This window comes from Haliaeetus albicilla, chromosome 5 (assembly GCF_947461875.1).
Source record: "Haliaeetus albicilla chromosome 5, bHalAlb1.1, whole genome shotgun sequence".
Lineage (NCBI taxonomy): Eukaryota > Metazoa > Chordata > Aves > Accipitriformes > Accipitridae > Haliaeetus > Haliaeetus albicilla.
In genome coordinates this window covers 10,415,028-10,436,454 of record NC_091487.1, presented here as the reverse complement: position 1 = coordinate 10,436,454, position 21,427 = coordinate 10,415,028, and the positions used below count along the sequence as shown (strand labels likewise).

At 41.3% G+C, this 21,427-nt stretch overlaps 1 protein-coding gene across 5 annotated transcripts in view; it reads right to left on the bottom strand.

The window, feature by feature from the left end:
• AKT1 (AKT serine/threonine kinase 1) overlaps positions 1 to 21,427 on the bottom strand; it is a 74,914-nt gene that overhangs the window by 2,910 nt on the left and 50,577 nt on the right. For all 5 annotated transcript variants that reach the window (XM_069783308.1, XM_069783306.1, XM_069783307.1 and 2 more), the window contains 7 exons: positions 21,159 to 21,290; positions 20,927 to 20,992; positions 19,177 to 19,245; positions 18,332 to 18,457; positions 16,870 to 16,998; positions 12,362 to 12,576; positions 4,223 to 4,310 (listed from right to left, as the gene is read on the bottom strand). In XM_069783308.1, the coding sequence (XP_069639409.1) occupies positions 4,223 to 4,310; positions 12,362 to 12,576; positions 16,870 to 16,998; positions 18,332 to 18,457; positions 19,177 to 19,245; positions 20,927 to 20,992; positions 21,159 to 21,290 (825 nt within the window). The remainder of the gene's footprint in view (positions 1 to 4,222; positions 4,311 to 12,361; positions 12,577 to 16,869; positions 16,999 to 18,331; positions 18,458 to 19,176; positions 19,246 to 20,926; positions 20,993 to 21,158; positions 21,291 to 21,427) is intronic.

Sequence of the window (21,427 nt, the reverse complement as noted above, 5' to 3'; positions counted from 1 at the left end):
CTGTCAGTCCAACCAACCCAGGAGAATTTAGGACAAGGCAGCAGCAACATTAAGCCTTTATACTCCCAGTTCCCAAAAGCAGTTTGATATCAACTCTGAACTTAGAAAATCTGGAGCACTTCCAAAAAAGCCAAGCACACTTAGCAGTGAACATCCTCCTCTTGTTACACCACGAGTCGCACTATTTGGGTTTTATTCTTGACACTCGCTTGGGCAGACAAGCTAGAAATCATCCATGTGTACCTAGGCAAGCTCTGGCAAGAGGAACTCCAGATGGAGCAGAGCTGCTTGACTGGGGCTGGAGGAGGAGCCCGCCTGGGAAGCGGAGTGGTGGAGCTGGTTGCATACAGATGCACAGAGTTGGAACACGTACAATTTTGGAGGGCAACGGAGCTGGGATTCAGACCTCGCTCACCTCCCCGCTGCACGGTGCGGTAGAAACAAGAATGTAAACACTGTTCTTAGCCCTCCCACAGAGGACATGTAATAGCTCTCAGCACTGGGCTTCAGTTCGCCCACCACTGGGGTTAAGCATGGGCATCTTTTAATAGCACAGAGCCACACCAGGCAACAATTTAGGAGCGTGATTGAGGAAGTATACGGCTTCCAATCTGAAACTGCAGGGAAAGGTTTGTCAAGGCAAATGGTAAATTGCTCCAACTGGAATTAAGCAGTGACCCCGAGACTTGCACTTCTGCTCTTCCAGAAATAAGAACGATACCAACAGAAATCACTACCTGGAAAACACCAGCAAATCTTAAATGTACAAAACACCTCTTTCCCACCTTCGATCTGAATAATCATTTGCTTGGCAAGTTGGAAAATAAGAAAAGCAGTAGCTTCAAGCTCCCTATCGTCAGGATCACCTTTCTGATCTGTTTTGAGAGCAACTAACAGAGTGTTGTCCTGTCTTACAAACAACAATCCAATGAAGCTCCTTCATTTTCAATGTAAAGACTTTAAGAAATGGAATCTACACATATTGTAGTATTTCCAAATACAAAGAAACATTTACTGTTTAAAATCAATCTATAAAAATTCAGGGGCATAAATATTCTGTTGATTATGAAACAGTACAATTATAATATACATTCATATTTATTTTTTTTTTAATTACTAATGATCCTCTGTGCCTAAGGACAGCTTAAAGGAGCCTGGCAAATGTTCTTGTCAAAAAAAATTAGGTCCTTCAAAGTGGTCTTTATGTCCTGAATTCAAAAAGCAAAAGGAAACAGGATATCCCAAAGTCACAAGTCACTCTGAGCCTTACAGTCCTCCTGAAGCTATTGAAGAGGGAATGCTTCACATTATAATGTTAGTAACACTACTCTCAATCAAGTCACACCAACATATTGTATGTAAAAACCCTGCTGAGGATGAGCATTCTTTCTTTCACATTTTAACTTTATTCTCTTTCTCCTTTTACCAGTTTTCTGCCTACTCCTCAAAGTGAACCTTGGCTTGGTTTTGACAAGCTGTGTGCGCTCACATGTGTGAAGTTCTATCTGTCCTTTTAAGCTAATGGTGGTTTTGGCACTTGCAATGCTCCCAGTTGCTCTAGCTCACTGTGCGCAGCACAGAGTGATTTAGGACTTGGGCACTGCAGCAGACACCTGAACTATGCACATCGGAACGACTCGGAGCAGCAATCCTAAGTCAGAACACACGTGTAATGGGCTAGTGCTGCCTGTATAATTTTCACTTTCATTTTAGTATCTGTTAAAAGCAATTTGAGACAGATTATGATGCACCCACAAGACAATTTTTTCTTCCCCTAGCTGTCAAATTCAGAACATTAAGCTGGAAACAGAGGGGAAGCCGCAGAAAGCTCTAACGCTGGCTTTACCAAGCAAATATGTTGCTTTACTGAAAAGCTGTCAGTGCAATAGCTCTGCAGTTCAACTGGCAGAGAGGTGCCACCTGTAGCCTCCCACTGCTGCAGACCAGCGTGATACCCGCAGGCTTATGTTGGTTTAAGAGACAAAAAAGACCAGAAAAAAACATGTGATTAAAATATCATTGTGTATGTTTCGCTTGTGGGTGGGCAAAATACTGCAAATTAAATTGCACCTTTCTTTGCACCAGAGACAAATAACAACGCTCTTCCAGGAGAGTCTAGTGAATATTTTAAATTCTTGGGACAACCCCAGTTATTCAAAACTCCTTATAATTCAAAGCAAAGCTATGTTTCCAAAAAGCTTAATTACAAAGTAAGTGTTCTTGATTACCCCAAATCTATATTCATCAACATATTCACCATTATCTGGAGATAGTGGGTAACCAAGCTTAGCACATGAACACCTCTAGGCAGCTCACAAAATCCAGCTTTTATCCATGAGACTGCATTTCAGGTAAATGCTGCAAGATCCTCTCTGGACCACCCAGAACACAGGCAGCAATTACTCACAGGCTTTTTGAAATCTCTTCCTTTGCACAGCATGGCTATTTCAGATGCACGTGCTAACGGGACAGGAGCAAAACCAGAATCTAGCCTCCCTGGATATGCCAAGGTCAGAAATAGTCTCAATTAGCACACTGTTTTCTCCAAAATATGTAACATTTGGAATTTCCTGGTAATTTCCACAAGAATCTGAGTCAGTACTACTATGGGACAATTTATGAAGGCTTTCTCAGTCCCACAGATAAATAAATTGCCTCTAGTTTGTGTGATTTCTCCTCCATTCGAGGAAACCAGGACTACCAAATAACAAATAACTTCACTGAGGACATTTGAGCCCCATTATCAACTTTTTACCTTAAACTACAAAAAAAAAAGAAAGCAAAACCCCAAGTATTCAGTTTGCCGGCTGGGTGAAAATGGGGATAACCTCCTGTTTAGCACAGTAATTCAGATATACTTTTTACATTATACTGAATAAACTCCACACAACTCCCTCCTGCCCTCATGACTGCACGCATCTCTCTCTCAAGGGATGCTTTGAAAGGACAGAGGTCTAAACTCTATCTACACTTTCAAGGCACAAAAACTTATTTTATGATTTTCCAATTCCCTTTAGCCACACAAATCTGTGAGGAAGTGAAAGAAGAGAAGGAAACAGAGCACTCTTTGTAGTTGTATACACGCACTGGACAATTCTCCCACTACGGTATAGAAACCAGTGGTGTTATGCTCTGTTTTTTTAAGAATACAAGCATTGCTCATAGATCACCATATTAGTTTTACCAAAAGAATCCAAGGAATTAAAACTCAGTTTCTGCTAAATTTCTTACCTGCTCCCACCAACAGGAGGGAGAACTAAACTGTATTTAGAGATCAAACAAGATCTGGTATCCTGAGTGGCTGCAGGGGGAAGGAGGGAAATCAAGAAAGGCTGGGATTGAATGAGATCATGTAGCACCAATAGATGAATCACCATATCCACGTTTTAGTTAGCTGCATTTCACATGAGTATTACAGAAAATGTGGCTGGTGAGAATCAAATGGGAGAGGACTACAGCAGATCGCCCTGAGAGCACAAAGCAGGGCATCTTGGAGGAATGGAATGTTATCTGTGAATGAAGGGACAATGAGGCGTAGACAACTGATGAAACACACTCATACAGAAAGGGCTGGGCTCTTTGACTTCAGTGGCTCCCACTGGAAAGCCTACAAACTCAGTGGGTCTCAATGAAAACCAGTGAGAAACACCATAGCAGACACTTCACTTCAGCCCTCTTGTCACCACAAAAACCTAAGTATTAGGCTTGGTTTGATGTAAAAGCCTACGCTTCTCTGCACTTGCCTATTCAGTCTAATTTCATCACTCAAGACAGGAAAAATGCAAAGGGAACAAACAGCCCATCTTCCACTACTGCTTCTAGGAAGTTTTGCTTCAGGTTCTCAGGAACCAGCAATAACTCCTGGGCTTGCAAGAGATATGTTAGTTGATAGCAAGGAACAGCAAAAAGAATTCACAGGAAAAGTCACTTTAAAAGCTTATGTACGGTCTAGATTTGGAAGCAATTTTGGTTACATCCTATTTATTCAGTCACAGAAACAAGTATCTCATAGAGATACTCCTCTCATTGTGAAAAAAAGCTTTGGTTCAGAAGTAATCTGATTACAGTATTTTAAGAAACATGAAGCAATTTAGCCTTGCTAAAACAACTGCAAACCTCTTCCCTGGAGGGCTTCTGTGTACCTTACAGAGGGCAACAAAATTTGAAACATTCAGTATATCCACAGTTACAATTCACCTTGGGAAAACAGTTGCACAAGTACCTTTTTCTCGTATACATCTTGCCAAACAATGCCAGCAAAGAATTTGTGCTGCATAATCTCCTTGGCATCATCAGGACCGCCACCTAACCTGTTTGGGGCAAAATAAGTAATTAAATGTTTGAGTAGAGTTATTTTTTCTCATGCAATTTTTATTAAACTGTAGTGAAGAAATTCTGAGTTTATAGAATACATTTGGGAGCAGTTCTAGCATTTGCTTCATATTTGTTTTTTTGTGCAAGGCCTGCAGGATAGTCTATTTTAGGCTTCAACACAGTTCCACTAAAAGATTTGAAAACATACTAACAAATAGAATTAGAATAAAGGTCTCTCTTAAACAAACAAAGAAAAAAAAAAAATCACAATTCAAAAGACCTGCCCTTCAGGAAAGATGCTCTCCTAGGGACCACAGTAGATCCTGCAAGTAAAAGGTCTGAGCTACACACCCTTCTCTCTTTCTAAATTAACAAGTGACTACCACTTAGAATTTTCTAGAGCAGAGTGATGCCAGCACTAAAACTGAATTTGATTTTGAAGTGTAAGAGAGGCAAGGATTTTTAAGACAAACTGATTTATGCAACCTGATTTAAATTTCCATTAAAGAAAACAGTTGACAACTGCAGTGATAATATCGTGTTGTATGCAAATCTTTCCTCCTCCTCGGCTTCACGAAAGCACAAAGGGTGTTTTATTGACTTAAGGTATATCAAGATAAAGCACTTTTATTCCAAAATAAAACTGTCCACACAGCTTATAGATGCAATCAGTTTAGTTGCAGTCTTGAGCTAATAGATGCTTAAATTTTGCTGTGGAGGTTAAAATGTTCTCTAAAAGACTGAACCACATCTGCAAGCAAAGGCATGCACTGAGAAAACAAAACACATACTGAGTAATCAGCAGGAGACTTACTTTCAGGTAACAAGGTTAAGAAGACGCCCAGGATTCTAAGTACAAGAGGTGCCACCACATTCATCCAGGCTGACCTCTAGTATCTGCCTGTTCTCCGAGTCTTGGTGCCACTGGCAAACTGAGATATTATCCCCATTTTAAGAGCTTGGAACAGTGCCTTTGCGTGACCAAGGCTAGAGCTATACTGCTACAGAAAAAAGGGCCAAAGACTGTTCTTTGAACCCGAAGCCAAGCTGGCCGGTCAGGCCTCCACCCTTGCTGCACAGCAGTTGGCCCCGCATCTCCTCCAGGCCACCTGCGGTAATGTTGCAGCCCTAATACATGATTATTTGGGGACAGAGGGGAGGGTTTTGGTTCAAAATATCAGAGATAATGTGAAGGCTGTGCTAAAGCCCACCGAAACGGTATTTTTACAGCTTGAGACTGCACTGCATGGTGTGGGATGTAGCTTGAAGGCACAGTGCTACTGGGACAGTGTTGGACGATCGTTTAGCGCGGAGGAGACAAATACTGTGACGCTTTGTCCACACTGCCGACTGGGAAGTGATCCCGGTGCATGCAACCCTCTCAGCCATGCCCGAGCACTGTCTTCAGAGAACGCAAGCTGGCAGAGGCCATCTGTACCAGACAGACCAAGCAGCAGAGGTGCCTGAGAGTTCAGAGTCCATGCTCGCCTCCTGGCTCTCTTCCATTTAGCAGCACAGCAACCTAAAGGGTCTGCTCCTTCACGTTCCTTCAGGAAACGTGCAGTGGAACAGGGAACGGGTCCCCAGTCTTCCAGTACCAAAGTGTTGGGTGATGCTCTCCTTCCCCAGGTAAGCTCTAAGACCAAGCCTAAGTTCACCCTTGAGCTCCACAGGCCAAACCAATGACTCTCCCATCTGCCTGGCAGCACCTTATACAGCTGCAGAGCAGCCTGGAACAGAGACGAACTCCAGGGCAGCCTGGGAACAGAGACAAACTCTGCGAGTAATCATCTCTCAGCTGGTTTCCCACAGGTCTAGAGGCTTTGCCAAGTCTCTACCAGGCTCCTTGTTGCTTCCCCAGCACAGATGACGACAGCCAGTGAAGAAGAGGGTGGAGTCGATCCTCTTTATCCACAGATGACCACAGACTGCACTTCTGCACAGAAGTCCAGGAGTGACCATGAGCTAAGAAGAACCTGAATCGCATTTTGCAGAAGCATGCAGGAAGGCTGGCTGGCCGCACCCACATAGGAGTGTTTTGGAGAATACGTTATCTAATATGAGCCTTTGTTCCGTGAAGGGCAAACACATACTCAGGGAAATGCCAAGAAAAACCCCAGATGTTTTACTTACCTTTTAAAAATCTATACTATTAAACAAATCCATTCAAAGCAAATGGGGAAATGATAGAAACCTCATATTTTGGATATGGGCTTATTCCAAAATACACTCTTGTTTCTCAGAATTATTATGAAAGGACCCTCTCAAGGAGAACAAAATTATATCAGCACCTAACGCAAAAATCATGGTTAAGCACCACTGAGAACTGAAAGAGCACCAGGTTTGTCTTTTGTAAGGACATGCAACAACTGCAGAAAAATACAGAAGGAATAAAAGTCTTGAAAAGCTTCTTGTACAATAAAGTTAAATTCTGTACACTTAAGTCTTCAGACAGAACCAAAACCAGTTTTAATAGGACTTCAAGAGAAAAAGCTACTGAGATTTACAGTATACAAGGAAATATAACAGAAAGTGTAGAGGCCAAAAAGCAATTAAAAAAAAAAAAAACCAACCCAACAACCAAAAAACCCCCCAAAATCCTCAAAGCCTAAACTTCTGTCCAAATTGGTCTCCTTAAAAAATACCTGCCAAACAAGTCTCGTTATTCATTTAACTTCCATCTATATTTGAGAGCCTTTGTTTCTGTATTTAGCTAAATCCCAAGGAGAAAATTATTAATAAAGTGCAACATCAATATTAAACTGAAACAATTTCCACATTTTTAATTTTTCATGAAACTGTGTATTGCTTGCAAGTTCCTTTAATCATTTAATGACAAATGTCTGTGCTCCGCAAATCAAGGGCAATCAGCTATCACTCCACAGATAAATAATGTGCAAATATTTTTAAAAATTTATGTAATTTTTATATATATATATAAATATAAATATAGTGTATAAACACACAGTCAATAGTGAAAGTACTATTATCACAGGCCAGAAGATTGCAATTAGTGGATCACAGGAAAAATGCTGTTTCTCTACTTGTCCATGTAAAAGTAAGCAGTGCTCAGCACCCAGGTCCATTCCCAGCTCTTTAAGAAGAAACCCACAAACTTCTAGTTTTATAGTTTAAAAGTTTCTATAGTAAGGACAGCCAGGGCCCAACACAGGAAAGTGGGCAGCAACCGCCTTCACTCTGCCCTGCCAAATAATCCCATTCATAAGCTCGTGCTTCACCATATTAGGAGCCACAATACAGAGTCTGACTGTGGGCGAATCCTCGTCTGAAAACTGTCATACTTTCAGGTGACAGATTTCTGTTGTTTATAGATTTGCACGTGCACCACCCTCGTCTGAGAAAACAGCCACAGTTTTAGACACCACTTCTGCTGCCGTTCTCTTTTCACATGATTTCTCCGACTCTCCCCTGCCCCCAAACCTGGTTCTACAGCAGTGCAAATATACCCACCAGGCTCGAGAAAATCAGCACAGCAAAAGCTATTGGAGTTCACCAGCTCAGAGCACACAGATGCCTATTTCTCCTTCCCTGATACAGTCAGGATGGAGACTAGTAACTTATTCTACCATGAGCCTTACCTTCAGAGGCCTCTAATAGCCACAGGGAAAAATTTAGGAACTGCATCTACATCGCTTTCCTGCGACCAGCACTATCAGCACAGAGAAGCTCTGCCTGGCTTTGGGAACAGCATGATTTGATGACTCCAGATTTGGAAGAAAAAGGCCACATTATTCCCAAAGCCCTGTACACATACTTTGGGGGCTTTCCTGCTTAGAGTTTAAGACTTTGGAAAGCCTAATGCAACTCCCTGGTCTGTGCTGAGCTTTACTTCCCCATTTCTTCATTAACCACCTGTGTGCAACACAAAAGTAGTGGATCCAGTAACACTGGAAAAACTCCCACTCCCCAACGTTAGTAACCACAGTCATGTTTGAGGATACTGAGGCTTGGGAAGTCTCTAAACTACTGATTTCTAGAAAGCTGGGAAAAAAAAAAATCTCTTTAAATTTGCCTTTTATGTTTTCCTCAGCTTCAATTTAGATCTCTTATGGGTGAACTGTTTGAGTTTGTCCAAACTTGTTCTGAATAGCTTTGGACTGAACCGATTTAGACTAAAATTATCATATAGAACAGCTAAATCTCAGTCTACTTCAAAGCACCTGGTGAAACATACATGAAGACTTGATGAGCACTCCGCAGTTCAAGTGATACCCAGGACACTGGAGCTGTCTGGAGATAGAAACACTTTTGTAGTCAAGACACACCTATTTCGGAGCAAACATAAGACACTTGTGTGGTTTTAAAACTCTGGATGCCCACAACAAATGAAGTCTGCTGCCTAAGAGGACCAGCTATTCAAGGTGACGTCCTCCTGCCTGCCACCAGCTAGCTGCAGTCCCCATGACTGTCACCTCTACCTCTTCCAAGTCCAGCAACGGCTGCATGGGCTGCAGACCGAGCTGTGTCCGAGAGCAAGCTTCCTTAAGCCATCTACCCTTCCTGTAGCAGAGCACCACAAACAGAGGACACAGACATACGCCTTAACTACAAATCGCCTCCTTTCATGAGGAAAAAACCCAAGGAGTTTGGTTTTCATGCAGGTAAAGGCTTGATTGACCCTGATATTCCTGAGCATCTGCAGCCAAAGTTGCACTCCGGACTTGGAAAGAATGACCATCACTAGAAAGAACAAAGTGCCAGATCTCTGTGTGGCTGCAAGGACTGATCACCAGTTCCCAGCAACCACCTTCAGCACTCCAAAGCCACAACTACAACTCTGTGAAATTATTAAATCTTTTAACAGGCATTTGTGAAATGCAAGGTCCAACAGCACCACAGAAGACAGAAGTAGATGAAGCAGTTTGTGACAAACCCCATCTGAAAGAGGCTGAACAACCCTGACCTATGGCAAGGAGCACTAAGGCATGTAGTGAAAACACATGATCAAAATTCAGATGAAACTATCCCGAAGTTCTCTCAAGTTTAAAACCTGCCAAGATTCAGAGCTTGCGAGACACTCTGCTGATTACAAACCCACCCACTCATCTAAACGCAGCCCGTTTACATGGATCACTCTGATCCCTGCCCACTTTCACAGGCTGCAGTCTCCACAGCCAGAGAAAGAATAATAGAAGTTAAAAACTTGGCTGTTTTATGTGTGAAAAAATGCTCTGATTACCTCCTTCCACTTGATACATGCCACAAAGCAGTGAAAGAGAATTTCGGGTCACATTAGAAGGAAATACTTACAGAATAGATTTTTTTCCTTCTTAGGAAAATTAGGGCTCACATTACAAGATTAATAAACTTATATCAATCCCAAAAGAAACTTCAAAATTCCTTTTCTCTTACAAAATGGATTTTATATGACCAAATTTAGAAAACAGCCATGATTAAAAGCAGAATGCAATTTATTGGTCTTCACATTTTCCCCATATGCCTGTGAGTTTGAGACTGAACTGGTATTACTGAACACAGAGTGCGAAGACTGCTTCTACATATCCAGCTCAGGTACAACAGGTAATTTTTAAGATTTAATTCACTGATGCAGGTCACAATTCCCTAGCTCCTTGATATTTAACTTAAAATATCCTCATCACTGAGCTTCATTATATCAACCTTTTTATTGTTGGGTTTTTCTGAGGATTTTACGGGAAGGGACAACATCTCCCAGCTTCATTTTTCTCATGGTTTTGGCCGTCTCCTCCGTCTCACTCTGAAGTTCATCAACAGTTACTAAATGCTGCCAATTCTGATGTTTTCTGCCACAGACAACATTATGATGACACCAACTTCTGTCCACCACTGGGCTTTGTGGAAGAGGGGATTTCTGTTGAATTACACAGTGGTTCCCCAAAGCATCATCAATGGCCTAATGTCAACCAGACCACTGCACATTATTTAACTTTTCACTGAGTGCATTTCGTAGCTATCTGGCTGTTTTTCTTCAATATGGCTCCATGAACTCACTATGAGTCAACTACCAAGTATGCCAATCACCCACCCCAGCACATAGACCACACAATAAAAAGAACATAAAACTACAAGGCTAGGACTCAGGACTTCTACCCCTAGTGCTTCCAGCTCAGTTCTCTGTACTGTCTGAAACGCTATGAAGTGCAGGGGATTTGCAGAATCACAACTTCAGTTAAAAAGTTGGGTGAACAGTGATTGGTGAGAAACCAGTATTTAAGAATGGTCCATGATCCAAAAAGCTTGGGAAGCACCAGTGTAATTAGCAAGCTGCGGGCCTGTGTGCAGGCTTGTCTAGTCTATAGTTATTTCTATCAGCAGCATCAAAATCATCTCTCCAACAGATCAGAGCATCACTGGTTCAAAGCCTGCAGAAGATACATGTGAAGAAGTGGCTATTTGTATAAAATGAGCATATTGTGGAGTAATTATTGGCATTGGGAAAACCTTGTAATTAGAAACAAGTGGCATTCTTTGTTTGTAAACAAATTACATTTTGGTTCATCAGAGATGCTCCTTTAAGAACAAATACAGCAGATGCTGCTTGTTTCCAGTGACTGAAAGGCCCCACCTGAATAAACTACAAAAGGGTCACAATTGTATTTAACCTGTGCTTTCCTGGACAGGAATCCTGTTGGCAGGGGCTGCAATGACGCTCGCAGAGCACAGTACCTGGGGGGGCTGCTAATCAATTACACAACCTTCTCCTGGAGGTCCCCTTGCAGGTACTGGGTTCAGGAGGTGCGTGCAGGTGTTGTCACCTAGTACAAGGCTGGCCACGTTCCTGACTACAACTGTTCGTGGCTCCCCATGTCACTGCTAAGTTGAATCCTCCGGCAGTACAAATTGTGTATTTGCGTTAGAAGACCTCTCAACAGGATTTTCCATCAAATCCAGTGATGGAAATAGCCTACAGCAATGACAAAAATCCTTGCTACAAGTATCCACATACTGGCAAAAAACATTCTCCTGTATGTGCATGCGCGCGCGCACACACAGGGAGACTAAACAAACATCAGAAAGCAAACCGGAATACTCTGCTTGCACCTCACATGAAAGATTTCCTATATGGGGCCCATTTACAGTGTAAGGTTCAGGACAGGAGATCAGGGGCAGAGTCACAATATTATTTGTTTTTAAAATGTCTGGGTTGACAAGATGGCAGGTTTTTAAACTGATGTTTATCTTTGTGCAAAGGTCAACATCCTTTTTGGATCTTGTTCTATTTTCTGTTTGTTAGCCGTTAAGAGCTTGGGGTTTTTTTGTTTTGTTTTTTTCTGGTTTTAAATCAAGGGTTACTTTTTAAATAATACTGCATAGCAAGAAAAGAAAAAAAAGGAGAAAGTAGGAAAAGTAGATTAAGCATGGTATGAACTCCACCACAAACATGGTACAAACACCACCACCTACTGTCTAAAGCAGGATGTTAAATCACTTGCACGGATTTAAACAAAAATTCAGAAAATGGACAGCAGCCTGAACTGGGACAAAAGGTGAAAGCATTCAGCATAGAGCAGCTTATAACCCACAGCAGCCATTGGATTCGTTATGACCGAAGGCAGGGTTAACTTGCTTTGTCCCAGGCTGTAGTTTTGCGTTAATGGCAGCCATCATATTCTGAAGTTCAGCCTTCTGACCACCAAAGTTGCTTCATGTCACTATTTGCAGTGTTACTGCATGTCAAAAGTTAAAACAAAAATGAGTAGGTCCACTTGCTGCATCTTGGTGGATGATCATTTTGAATGGATTAGAAACAAAACTACCATTTTGTCTGAAACACCTTCCTCAACTTTAAATAAAGAAAAATGGCTGGCATGCATACATGCAATAGCCCTTTGTGCAGTACCATTTTCAATTGTTTTTCAATGATGGCGATATTGGCATTTCATAAGGCAGCATAGAAACAGTCACTTTTAAGTCACCTGTCTTGAAGATAGTTCCCTTTCATAGACATGCCTCTGCATAGCACAATTATTAACTTCTTTGTGAAGTTTTTTTTATATTTCTGAGGGCATGAGTGCTTAAAAGCACAACTATTAAGCAACAGTCTCACCTTTGCTTGGGATCTTTCTTCAGCAAACCTGACAAGAGAGATTTTGCTTCAGGTGACAAAGTGCGTGGAAATCTAATCTCCTCCATAAGGATGAGTTCAAAGAGCTTTTCATGGTCCTGATTGTAGAAAGGGAGCCGGCCACACATCATTTCATACATCACAACTCCTAAACCCCACCAGTCCACTGCACGGCCATAGTCATTGTCTTCCAACACCTGCAGAAATGTAAGGAAAAGGCTTTAGAAGACATCCCCAAACCAGGCATAAACACAGAACTTGAGAGGCAAAATCTACCCCAGCAAGTTCATCTTTTCACACGTCACAGCCGTATCTACCAGCAGAGTATTTGCAGAGGATCCATTTGAAAAGAACTGGCATCCATGTTCACCGCACGACGTGAGCAGAAGGGGGAAAAGGAGGCAGCAGGTACGTTACGGCAGCTTCCTTCTCTTCTTCCTCCCACCCTCCCTCACATTATGGTCATAAGCACAACCTTTGAAAGCCCAAAGGCTGAGAACTGTTCTCATGTTACAAAGCCAGCTGTTAAAATTCTCACTTATTCATCACAAACTGTTCCAAATGGGATCTAATTTTTTAGAAAAACCACTAAGGAGCCAGTACAGGGAGAGCGGAAAAGACGGTCAACCTGTTATGTCACAAGCAACAAGCCAAACATCCCCATCATCTTCATATCAACCTACACCCCTCAAAGGGTGGCTCTGCACATCCTGAAGGACCACCCACATATACTAAATGACTAATCTACATTAAAACACTAAGAGCCAGAACGCCACTCCTAACATTTGACTGGCTGTAAGGCCATAAAACAGCAGCCAAATTGTCTGGAAATGTTTCCCCTCCTCCCTCTCCAAAGGCACTTGCTTACTAGCTCTAACACTCCTGCCTCTGCTTAGAGGGCTGCAAACCCAGGAACTGTCAGTGGGGTGGACTTCTGCCAGGTCTCACAGCAGAAGGAGTCCAGCACAGTTCATTTTTCCCTTCCCCTGGGCACTTCTACCTAACAAAGCCCCAGCTGGTGCAGGGACTTGGGACTCCAGCAGTGCCCTCCATCTCTCCTGCTTGTTCTGGAGAAGCCCTGTCGTAGTGCATTTCTGATCTTCTGCACTGAAGGTTGCTGAAGGGAGTGGGGAGTGTTTTGTGGCTTGTGGAGTGGATGTTACGAGGACTTCTCTAGACTTTGTGTCTCCTGTGCAGTTGTCTGTAGCTGACACCAACAGTCTCATGTTCCAGACCCTGTCCTCAGGTTTTAGTTGCCATCTTCACTCTTTTCACGGGTCTGCACTCAACTGCTTACTCTTGCTAAGAGCACAAACCACGACCGCACCACCACCCTGTTTTTTCACTGCATGGTGTCTGTGTGAGCTTTAAATTGCTACAGTTCAGAATACTTTACACTCAGAATTAAAAGGGTGAAAGAGCCAAACAAAGTTGACCCAAATTTAACAGAAGCAGAATCTGAACCTCTTACAAACCTCGATAAAGGTTTTGCACACAAAAAAGAAGCATCGAGACACTCCACATAACAAGTGTTTGCGCTCTGTCTCTCTTTATTCACTAATTATTCCCCTTAATTATCTGAACGAGGGGAAAGGGCCTGCAGTAAAAATCAAAAGGCTGCCAGGTATTAGATTACCCCACGTTGGTCTATTTACAGCATCCCCTGCCGTATGATTCACACCAAACGACAGCTGGCTGTGCAGCTGCCCCGTATATGTATACGGCCGACACAGCTGCTGGCCGGACAGGATTCCAGGAGCCAGCCCTGTCCTTCCCAAGGCATCGCGGCCCTTCAGCTCACAGGAGATATTGTGTGACAATGCAGTTACCGCTCTCTGAGTCACCCCGTTCAATAAGCGCTTCCTGTTCACACTCCCCTACACTTGGGTTACCTAAAATAAAACAGTCATGGGGCCTCCGATTTTTATTTTTTAAACTGCTGCAAGAGATGCAATAGGAGAGACTGAAAGAAAAAGAAAACCACAAAGCCTTTATTGTGTATGTAATAAACGCTACAGGTGCTTTCGAAATGCAGCAAATACTTCAAATGTTACTTTAGTAAGCTTATTAATAGTCTGTATTATAATCTAGATTACTAACTACAACTCTTTCCTTCACCTCCATTAATTCTAAACAGACAATAAAATGCTTATTTCTTCAAAGTTCTTTATCACAACAAGCATACAGTCTTATTAGTGATTGCACAAAACAGAGCAATGGTGTTAGCATCAAAAATACACTGCAACAAAAAAGGTATTGCGCTCATCCATGATTTATTTCAACACACAGGATAGCTGGGGAGTAGTAAAGTAACAAGGTCATTTCACTTAAATTAAAGGATCATCATTTCCTAACGAGCAGCTCCAGACTGCTGTGAGATGGAATTTGAAAGAGAAGGTAGAACAGCTGTAAACATCACAGCCATCAATGCATTTGACACATCAAAGTTGACATGGTTCAGTCACTGTCATCCATGCACAAGATTCCAGTATGAACCTAAAAACAACGATGCAACAACTGTACAAACATGCCGCTATGTCGGATTCAAGTTACAAATGCAGACAAGAAGATCAAGACCCCTGCTTTTAAGGATGTATGACCTTAAATGCACGGAATATTGCTCGTGCACAATTTCCAGATTTTTTGCATGCTACTGACCAGATGACAAAAGCCTCCAGAATTTAACACTCCAACTCACAGATGGGATTTGCAAGTAAGGGAGAGAGCGGGGTTAATCAAAAGGATTTGTCCTTCAGGGTTTTGGTTGAGCCAACTCACCATAAATATTAAAAAGAAAAATAACAGCAAATAATGTAACAGAGAGAACAACATAACGCCTGCACAGGGAATTCCCACATTCCAAGTTAGGAAAAAACAAAACCAAAACAATAAATATTTTTAGTCTCCTCAAAATCCTTGATGAGAAACTGAAGTTCAGCAGTTGATTTTAAGAGGAAAGCTAAAATAAAAGCCATGTTTATGAATAATAAACACTCTGTTGTGCTGCTAATTACTCCCTGCATCAGTAAATCTCAAATTGTGGTGCACAGACCCCAATTTAGATTCACTGAAGACTTCTGGTGATCTGTGGAGAGCTGGCAGCTATCATGAGACTGACTCCACCTCCTTGCTGCAAGCTACTTCGACAGGTGCCCACGTTCTTCATTATTACGAAGAGACTGGAGGCCCTTGAAAGCAGCTGGGAGTTAAAAAGAAAGAAAGAAAGAAAAAAACAAACAAAAACCAAGAGCACACTGCCACCGCTATGCAAGCAAAAAGTGCTGATCAGCAAAGCCATCAGCTCTCATTAGAAGTATTCCTCCTCCACTTTGGTTTGCCATACTTTGTACTTCTGCATACTTCAACTCCAGAAAAGTTTGCAATGCTCAAGTCTCCCATCTCGGAGAAAGGCTGCATCCTGGCTGTGCCAACAATATGTAATCTGCCGGCAGTCCAAGGCTTGCTTCTGCCTGTGCTCCGAGCTGGGTGGAAGTCTTAATGCCATGGGTAGCAAAGGCCACCCACTACAAGGCAACCAGCCCTTCTGCGAGGCACACTGCATTAGCTCAGGCTTGGTGCCCTACTAATACAGCGAGTCTGCTTCCAGACAGCTCAGAGCGTGGGCAGAGAAAACTAGCGTCTGCCTGCAAAATACCATGTATACATATATTCGCTATCACACAATTTCACTTTTGATCTGCTTGTAACTAACTCAGAGCTATATAACACCACCTCTGTTGCACAACTCTCGGAAGGAGTATTTCCAGGATGAAAGTTGCAAGGACACCTTTGCTTTATACTTAAACCAAAAAAAAACCAAACAAAAAAAACCAACCAAAAAATATCAGGCCAAAAAAATCCCCAAAACATACAGTTTGGGGACTGAGATCCCCTGCTTGGCTTTATTTCCTCTGAAGCTGAAAAGTTCAAATTAACATTAAGAAACATCTTGTGCACTTACAGTCACAAAACAGTTGGCACTTTTAATGCACACCATGCTAAATACTGCAAAAAAAAAAGCTTAGTCTGTCCTGTTTGTGAAAACATGTCACCTTATACTGTGTTCAAAGAGTAAAAGAACTGGACAATACTTTTACTTCTTAATCGAAGTCCTGTTAATAGCTTTCAAATAGGCCAACACACAGCAAACAAACTGCAGAACAGTCACCAATCCATCACGTAGTATTTGAAGTGATTTTAAAGGGTTTTTTAAAACTAGATTTCTGACACAAGAAGCAAGCACTGTTCCAGTAAAATGTAAATATTCCCTAAAGTGGAAGGAAGATACTACCCTGCCCCAAAATTATCACATATCGTTATGCTAAGATAGGTCCCAGAACATGATGAATAAAAGATTTTCACTATGTGTTGTTATATAACAGTAGTTACTGTATGAACACATTATGGCACAGGAATTATTCTGTATCGCTACTGCTATCACGGATGGCATTTAAGATGATAATTTAGTACAATAGCCAACATAAACATACCTCTGGTGCAAGATACTCTGGAGTGCCACAGAAAGTCTTCATTGTTGCTCCATCCTTGATGCCTTCTTTGCACAGTCCAAAGTCTGTTATTTTTATGTGTCCATCTTTATCCAGCATAAGATTTTCCAACTGAGAAGAAAATCCAAATGAAAGACATTATTATGTGTAACATACACTGCTCCTGAGCAAGTCAATGAAAGACATGAATTTCTGCAGATTATTTTTCAACCTTGTTCTCACTGGGGTCAGAACCATAGCAACTGCCAAAGCACGTATGATGTAAATATACATTTATATCCCTTTCCTAAGTTCTTTAGGGAACGTTAGGTAACTAATTTGCAGTCTTTGGGTAACCGACCATATAGACAGAAAGAATCCAGAATGTAGACATTGTATTTATATTTCTACAATATTATCACCAACAGAACACCAGTTCTTTTAAAAATATATTAAGTATTCCCCCTCACACAACTTCATCCCTGTTTTTACTCTAAGTGATTTTGTGAAATATTCTGCATCAGTAAAGGATAGCAAATGAAACAAACAATCCAATGCAAGGCTAAGGAACCACTTCCAAAGAGACCCTTATACATGAGAATCACTTTTTACATTTACTCAGCACCTAGCCTGTGCCACTAATTTGTCAGAAAGCCATCCAGATTTCAGGACAGAGTTTCTACTGTGTATGAAATAAAGCGCAGTGTCAAAGGAATCATGGTGGTATGGGAGACGAAATCCCAGCAGGAATCCCAAAATGACTTTGACATAGCCTAAAAAACATTACACAGCATGCTTCACTTTAAATTGCTCCTAAATGAACTACCAGTATCCCCCATCCTCTCCTGAAAACACTTCTCAGGAAAAAAAAAAAGAAAAAAAAAAAGCTATTGCTGCATTTTTCTCAAGAATTTCCCACGTTTGTTTGCTCTGAGATTTCTTGTTTTGCTGGGTTTTGGGGTTTTTTTTTTTCCCCCCTTCTGTGCTCACCAAACAAGTAAGCAACTTGAAGCTTATCCAATTTTCTAACTGCAACAGGTACTATGGAGATAGTGCTGCGCAGCATATCGCAAGGAAGGACAACATCCACACAGTATGAATTTGCATCTATCTGATAAGACCTGGGATGAAGAGCCCAGGATTATGTTACACCATGCAGAAGAGCCAGCAACATTTCTCTTAACATAAGAGAACATAAGCAGGCAAGTGAAAATGCAACCCAAGTAGCTCAGTAACCCTTCAGATTCTCTGAAAAGCTGCCAGGGTCCTGATAAATGCGTTATACAACCTCTTAGACTATAAAAGTGTTTAGATATCCTGTAAAGTCAAGTCCAACAGCTGCAATAACTGTTATGTCGAAGTTCAGTCAGGAAAGGCTTTCTTGTAGTTCAGGCTCATTTGCTTTTGTGACTAAGAAACAAAAAGCACAAACCCAAAAAGCCTATGAAATTATTTTTCTATGTACCTTCAAATCTCTATAAACCACATTCTTCTCTGAATGCAGGTAATCCAGCGCTGAAACAATCTCAGCTCCATAAAACCGAGCCCGGTCTTCAGAAAAGACACGCTCCCTTGACAGATGGAAAAACAACTACAAGAACAATAATTTGTTACCTTTAGATTGCACGTTTCTGAGTTATGTCTCACACTTCGCAGCCCATCCTGCTTGGAATGTGATACCACTTAAGAGAAAATCCCTTCCCATCCTCATCCAGCTGTGTTCCCAAATGTGTTGAAAAGCATCATAAATTAAATGATTAGACAATTTTATCTCATATTCACAGATGCACACTTATAACCAGTTTGTGTGCTACACATTCTTGTACTTACAGAAAATTAAAAAAACTCATTGACTGAACTACAATTACATATTAAAACTACAGCTTAATGCATGATTTAGAGACATGTTAATATTCCAACTTTCCATTCTTGACTAACAGTAGTTTGCTGTTTCTAGTTCTCTCCAAAGTAATGCATGCTCACAATATTCATTAAAAAGTGTTAAAAAGTTGTCTGAAGAGCAACTAGAAAGCAACCTTGCCTTCTTGAATTACTAACTGTCAGATTACAATATGTTGCTGTCATGTAAAATATGAACCTACACCCAAAAACTCTATTCTCTAAAAATGGAGTTAAGAAAATTAAGAGTCTTAATTCTTAATATTAGTTAAACCTGCAAACAGCTGTTTAACTGGGACAACTTGGATTAATTAGAATTGCAAACATGGACCTTAGCGAAATAATGTCAAACAGAATTAGTAGTAGTACAGGAAAATCCTAAAGTATTAAACATTATTACATTCCCCTTACCTCCCCTCCATTAGCATACTCCATAACAAAACACAAGCGATCATGTGTCTGAAAGGAATACTTTAAAGCCTGAAACAGATTTAAACCAAGACTTAGAAGACAGATCACACTGACAGTTATAAAAGCATTTTAAATAGAATTTCAGAAACGTAGACACACATGACATTTTCTATTTTAGTGGATGTTTTGTCCTTGGATCTTACATAATACTTACACTTTCCTGTTGCAGCTGAGGACTGATCCACCGCAAACTTATTTCATTAAATAAATTTAACAAAACTTTAAAACAATCCCTTGCAGAAGCTATCAGTAACACCTATAATGCCAGGAAACAAAGTCCTGGCCCATTAACAGTGATACAAAATGTACCAATAATGGCTCTGAAGTTTCCTCCCCAGGCCACAAGCTCCCACAGTTTCATCCCACAGACAAGAGGCCACAACCAAACGCCAGAGCACAAGGTTTTACTGCACTGGCTATAAGCCCTCTTAGATGAAACACATATATTTACACACACCAGCACCCTGGTCTCTGCCCTGCTGCCTCCAACTGCTCCCCGTTGACAGCCTGCCAGAGGATTGAGCAATGCTGCCGTCAATTTGTGAGCAATTCACAAAAACAGACCGGATGGAGGGTGTGATGGAGCATCACAAGGTGCCTTTGTACAGTCCTGTCACATGTATTCCTGTGGCAAAAGTAACAACAACTTGTTTGCCACAGTCTTAAGTTTTTTGGTCATAACCCTGTCTCCTAGCTGACTTCTCAAGACAGCCCTTGTTTTGGATATTTGGGTTTATGAAAGCATTAAAAAGAAAATACCGCATATGATATCATCGTCTTCATTACTAGGGGTGGCATTTTCAAACCAGTCATATTTTTGCAGAGAAAGGGAGGATCGGGTTTTAGACATGTCAACAAACATTTACTGATTATACCCGATACAGCCAATATTTACTTCCAGAGGCCACACTTAAAAGGTCTAAATTCCAGTTAAGCCCTTGTGTACCTGGATGAAGGAAACAACCGGGATCCTACAGAGGTCTCTTAGAGGGCTTAAGCAGTTGGAAACAATTCAGAGCCAACTTGTAATAAATACTAGAAACAAAATCTTGAGGTGGAACTTCGGTATCTAAACTCAACCCAGAGAGACTGCTGGTGTTGGAGGTCTAAACTGAGAGTATGGTTTGATTTTACAGCTAAGCCAATCCAAAAGGAAAGCAGCAGATAAAACATGGTCTTGCTCTTCCCTGTCCCATCCCACATGCTCCCACAACTACCCTTTGGCTGGCACTACCAGTGCTCTGATTCCACAGTAAGCTGCTTCTGGGAGCTTACAAAAACAACAAAGGCGGTCAAAATTAAAGGGTTTTTCCCCCACTCTATCTTCTTGAACTTGTTTGTCACAAGATCAGGGTCACCCTGATCTCTGATACAAAGAGGAGACTAAGCATTTGGAGGACAACGAAAGCAGATACTTCTCTCAGAGATAGCAAGCCATTAAATGGGTGAGCCATAAAGTCAAACCACACCCTAAAACACTGTCTTCAAGAGGTACTGAGGACCTGCTCTGCAAGAATCAGAAGACTTAAAAAAGCATTTTAATTTGTGCTTCCCAAAAACGGAAGGGTACAAAAATACACAGCCACTCTGAAAACACAGATCTCTGATGTATTATATAAATAATAAAAAATAAGTAAAGTCTTGGCTGTCATGATGTTAAGTTACACTCAGCAGAGAGAGAAATGCTTACTGTTAAGAATGGATGCCGTGAGTTCTGTAAAACACGGTTTTCTGTCAGCGTGTGCGCTACTTCATCCTGAAACACAAGCAGAAGGAAATCAGCAAAGTGATTCCTCAGGTCAGGGGTCCATTTCAAACACTAATGGCGCAATTCTTTACAAGTACTCAGAGAATCCTTGGTATGACTTTCCCAAAGGCTGTATCAAGGGTGAACCACATTCCCAAGTTTCCCATCTACCCACCTTTGCTACAATAACTTCCTTCTTCAGAATTTTCATAGCATAATACCGTCCAGTTGCTTTTTCTTTAACTAAAATGACCTTTCCAAAAGTGCCTTTTCCCAGTAGTTTAAGGTATTCAAATTCATTCATGGTCTGTTAACGATACAGATAAACAAGAACCAAATTACATGAACTAACAGTAAGTGTATCATTCTCAGACTAGAATTTCTCATTCACATGAGAATACATTGCATATGTGTTTTTTTTAAATCCTTTTGCTTAGTAGAATT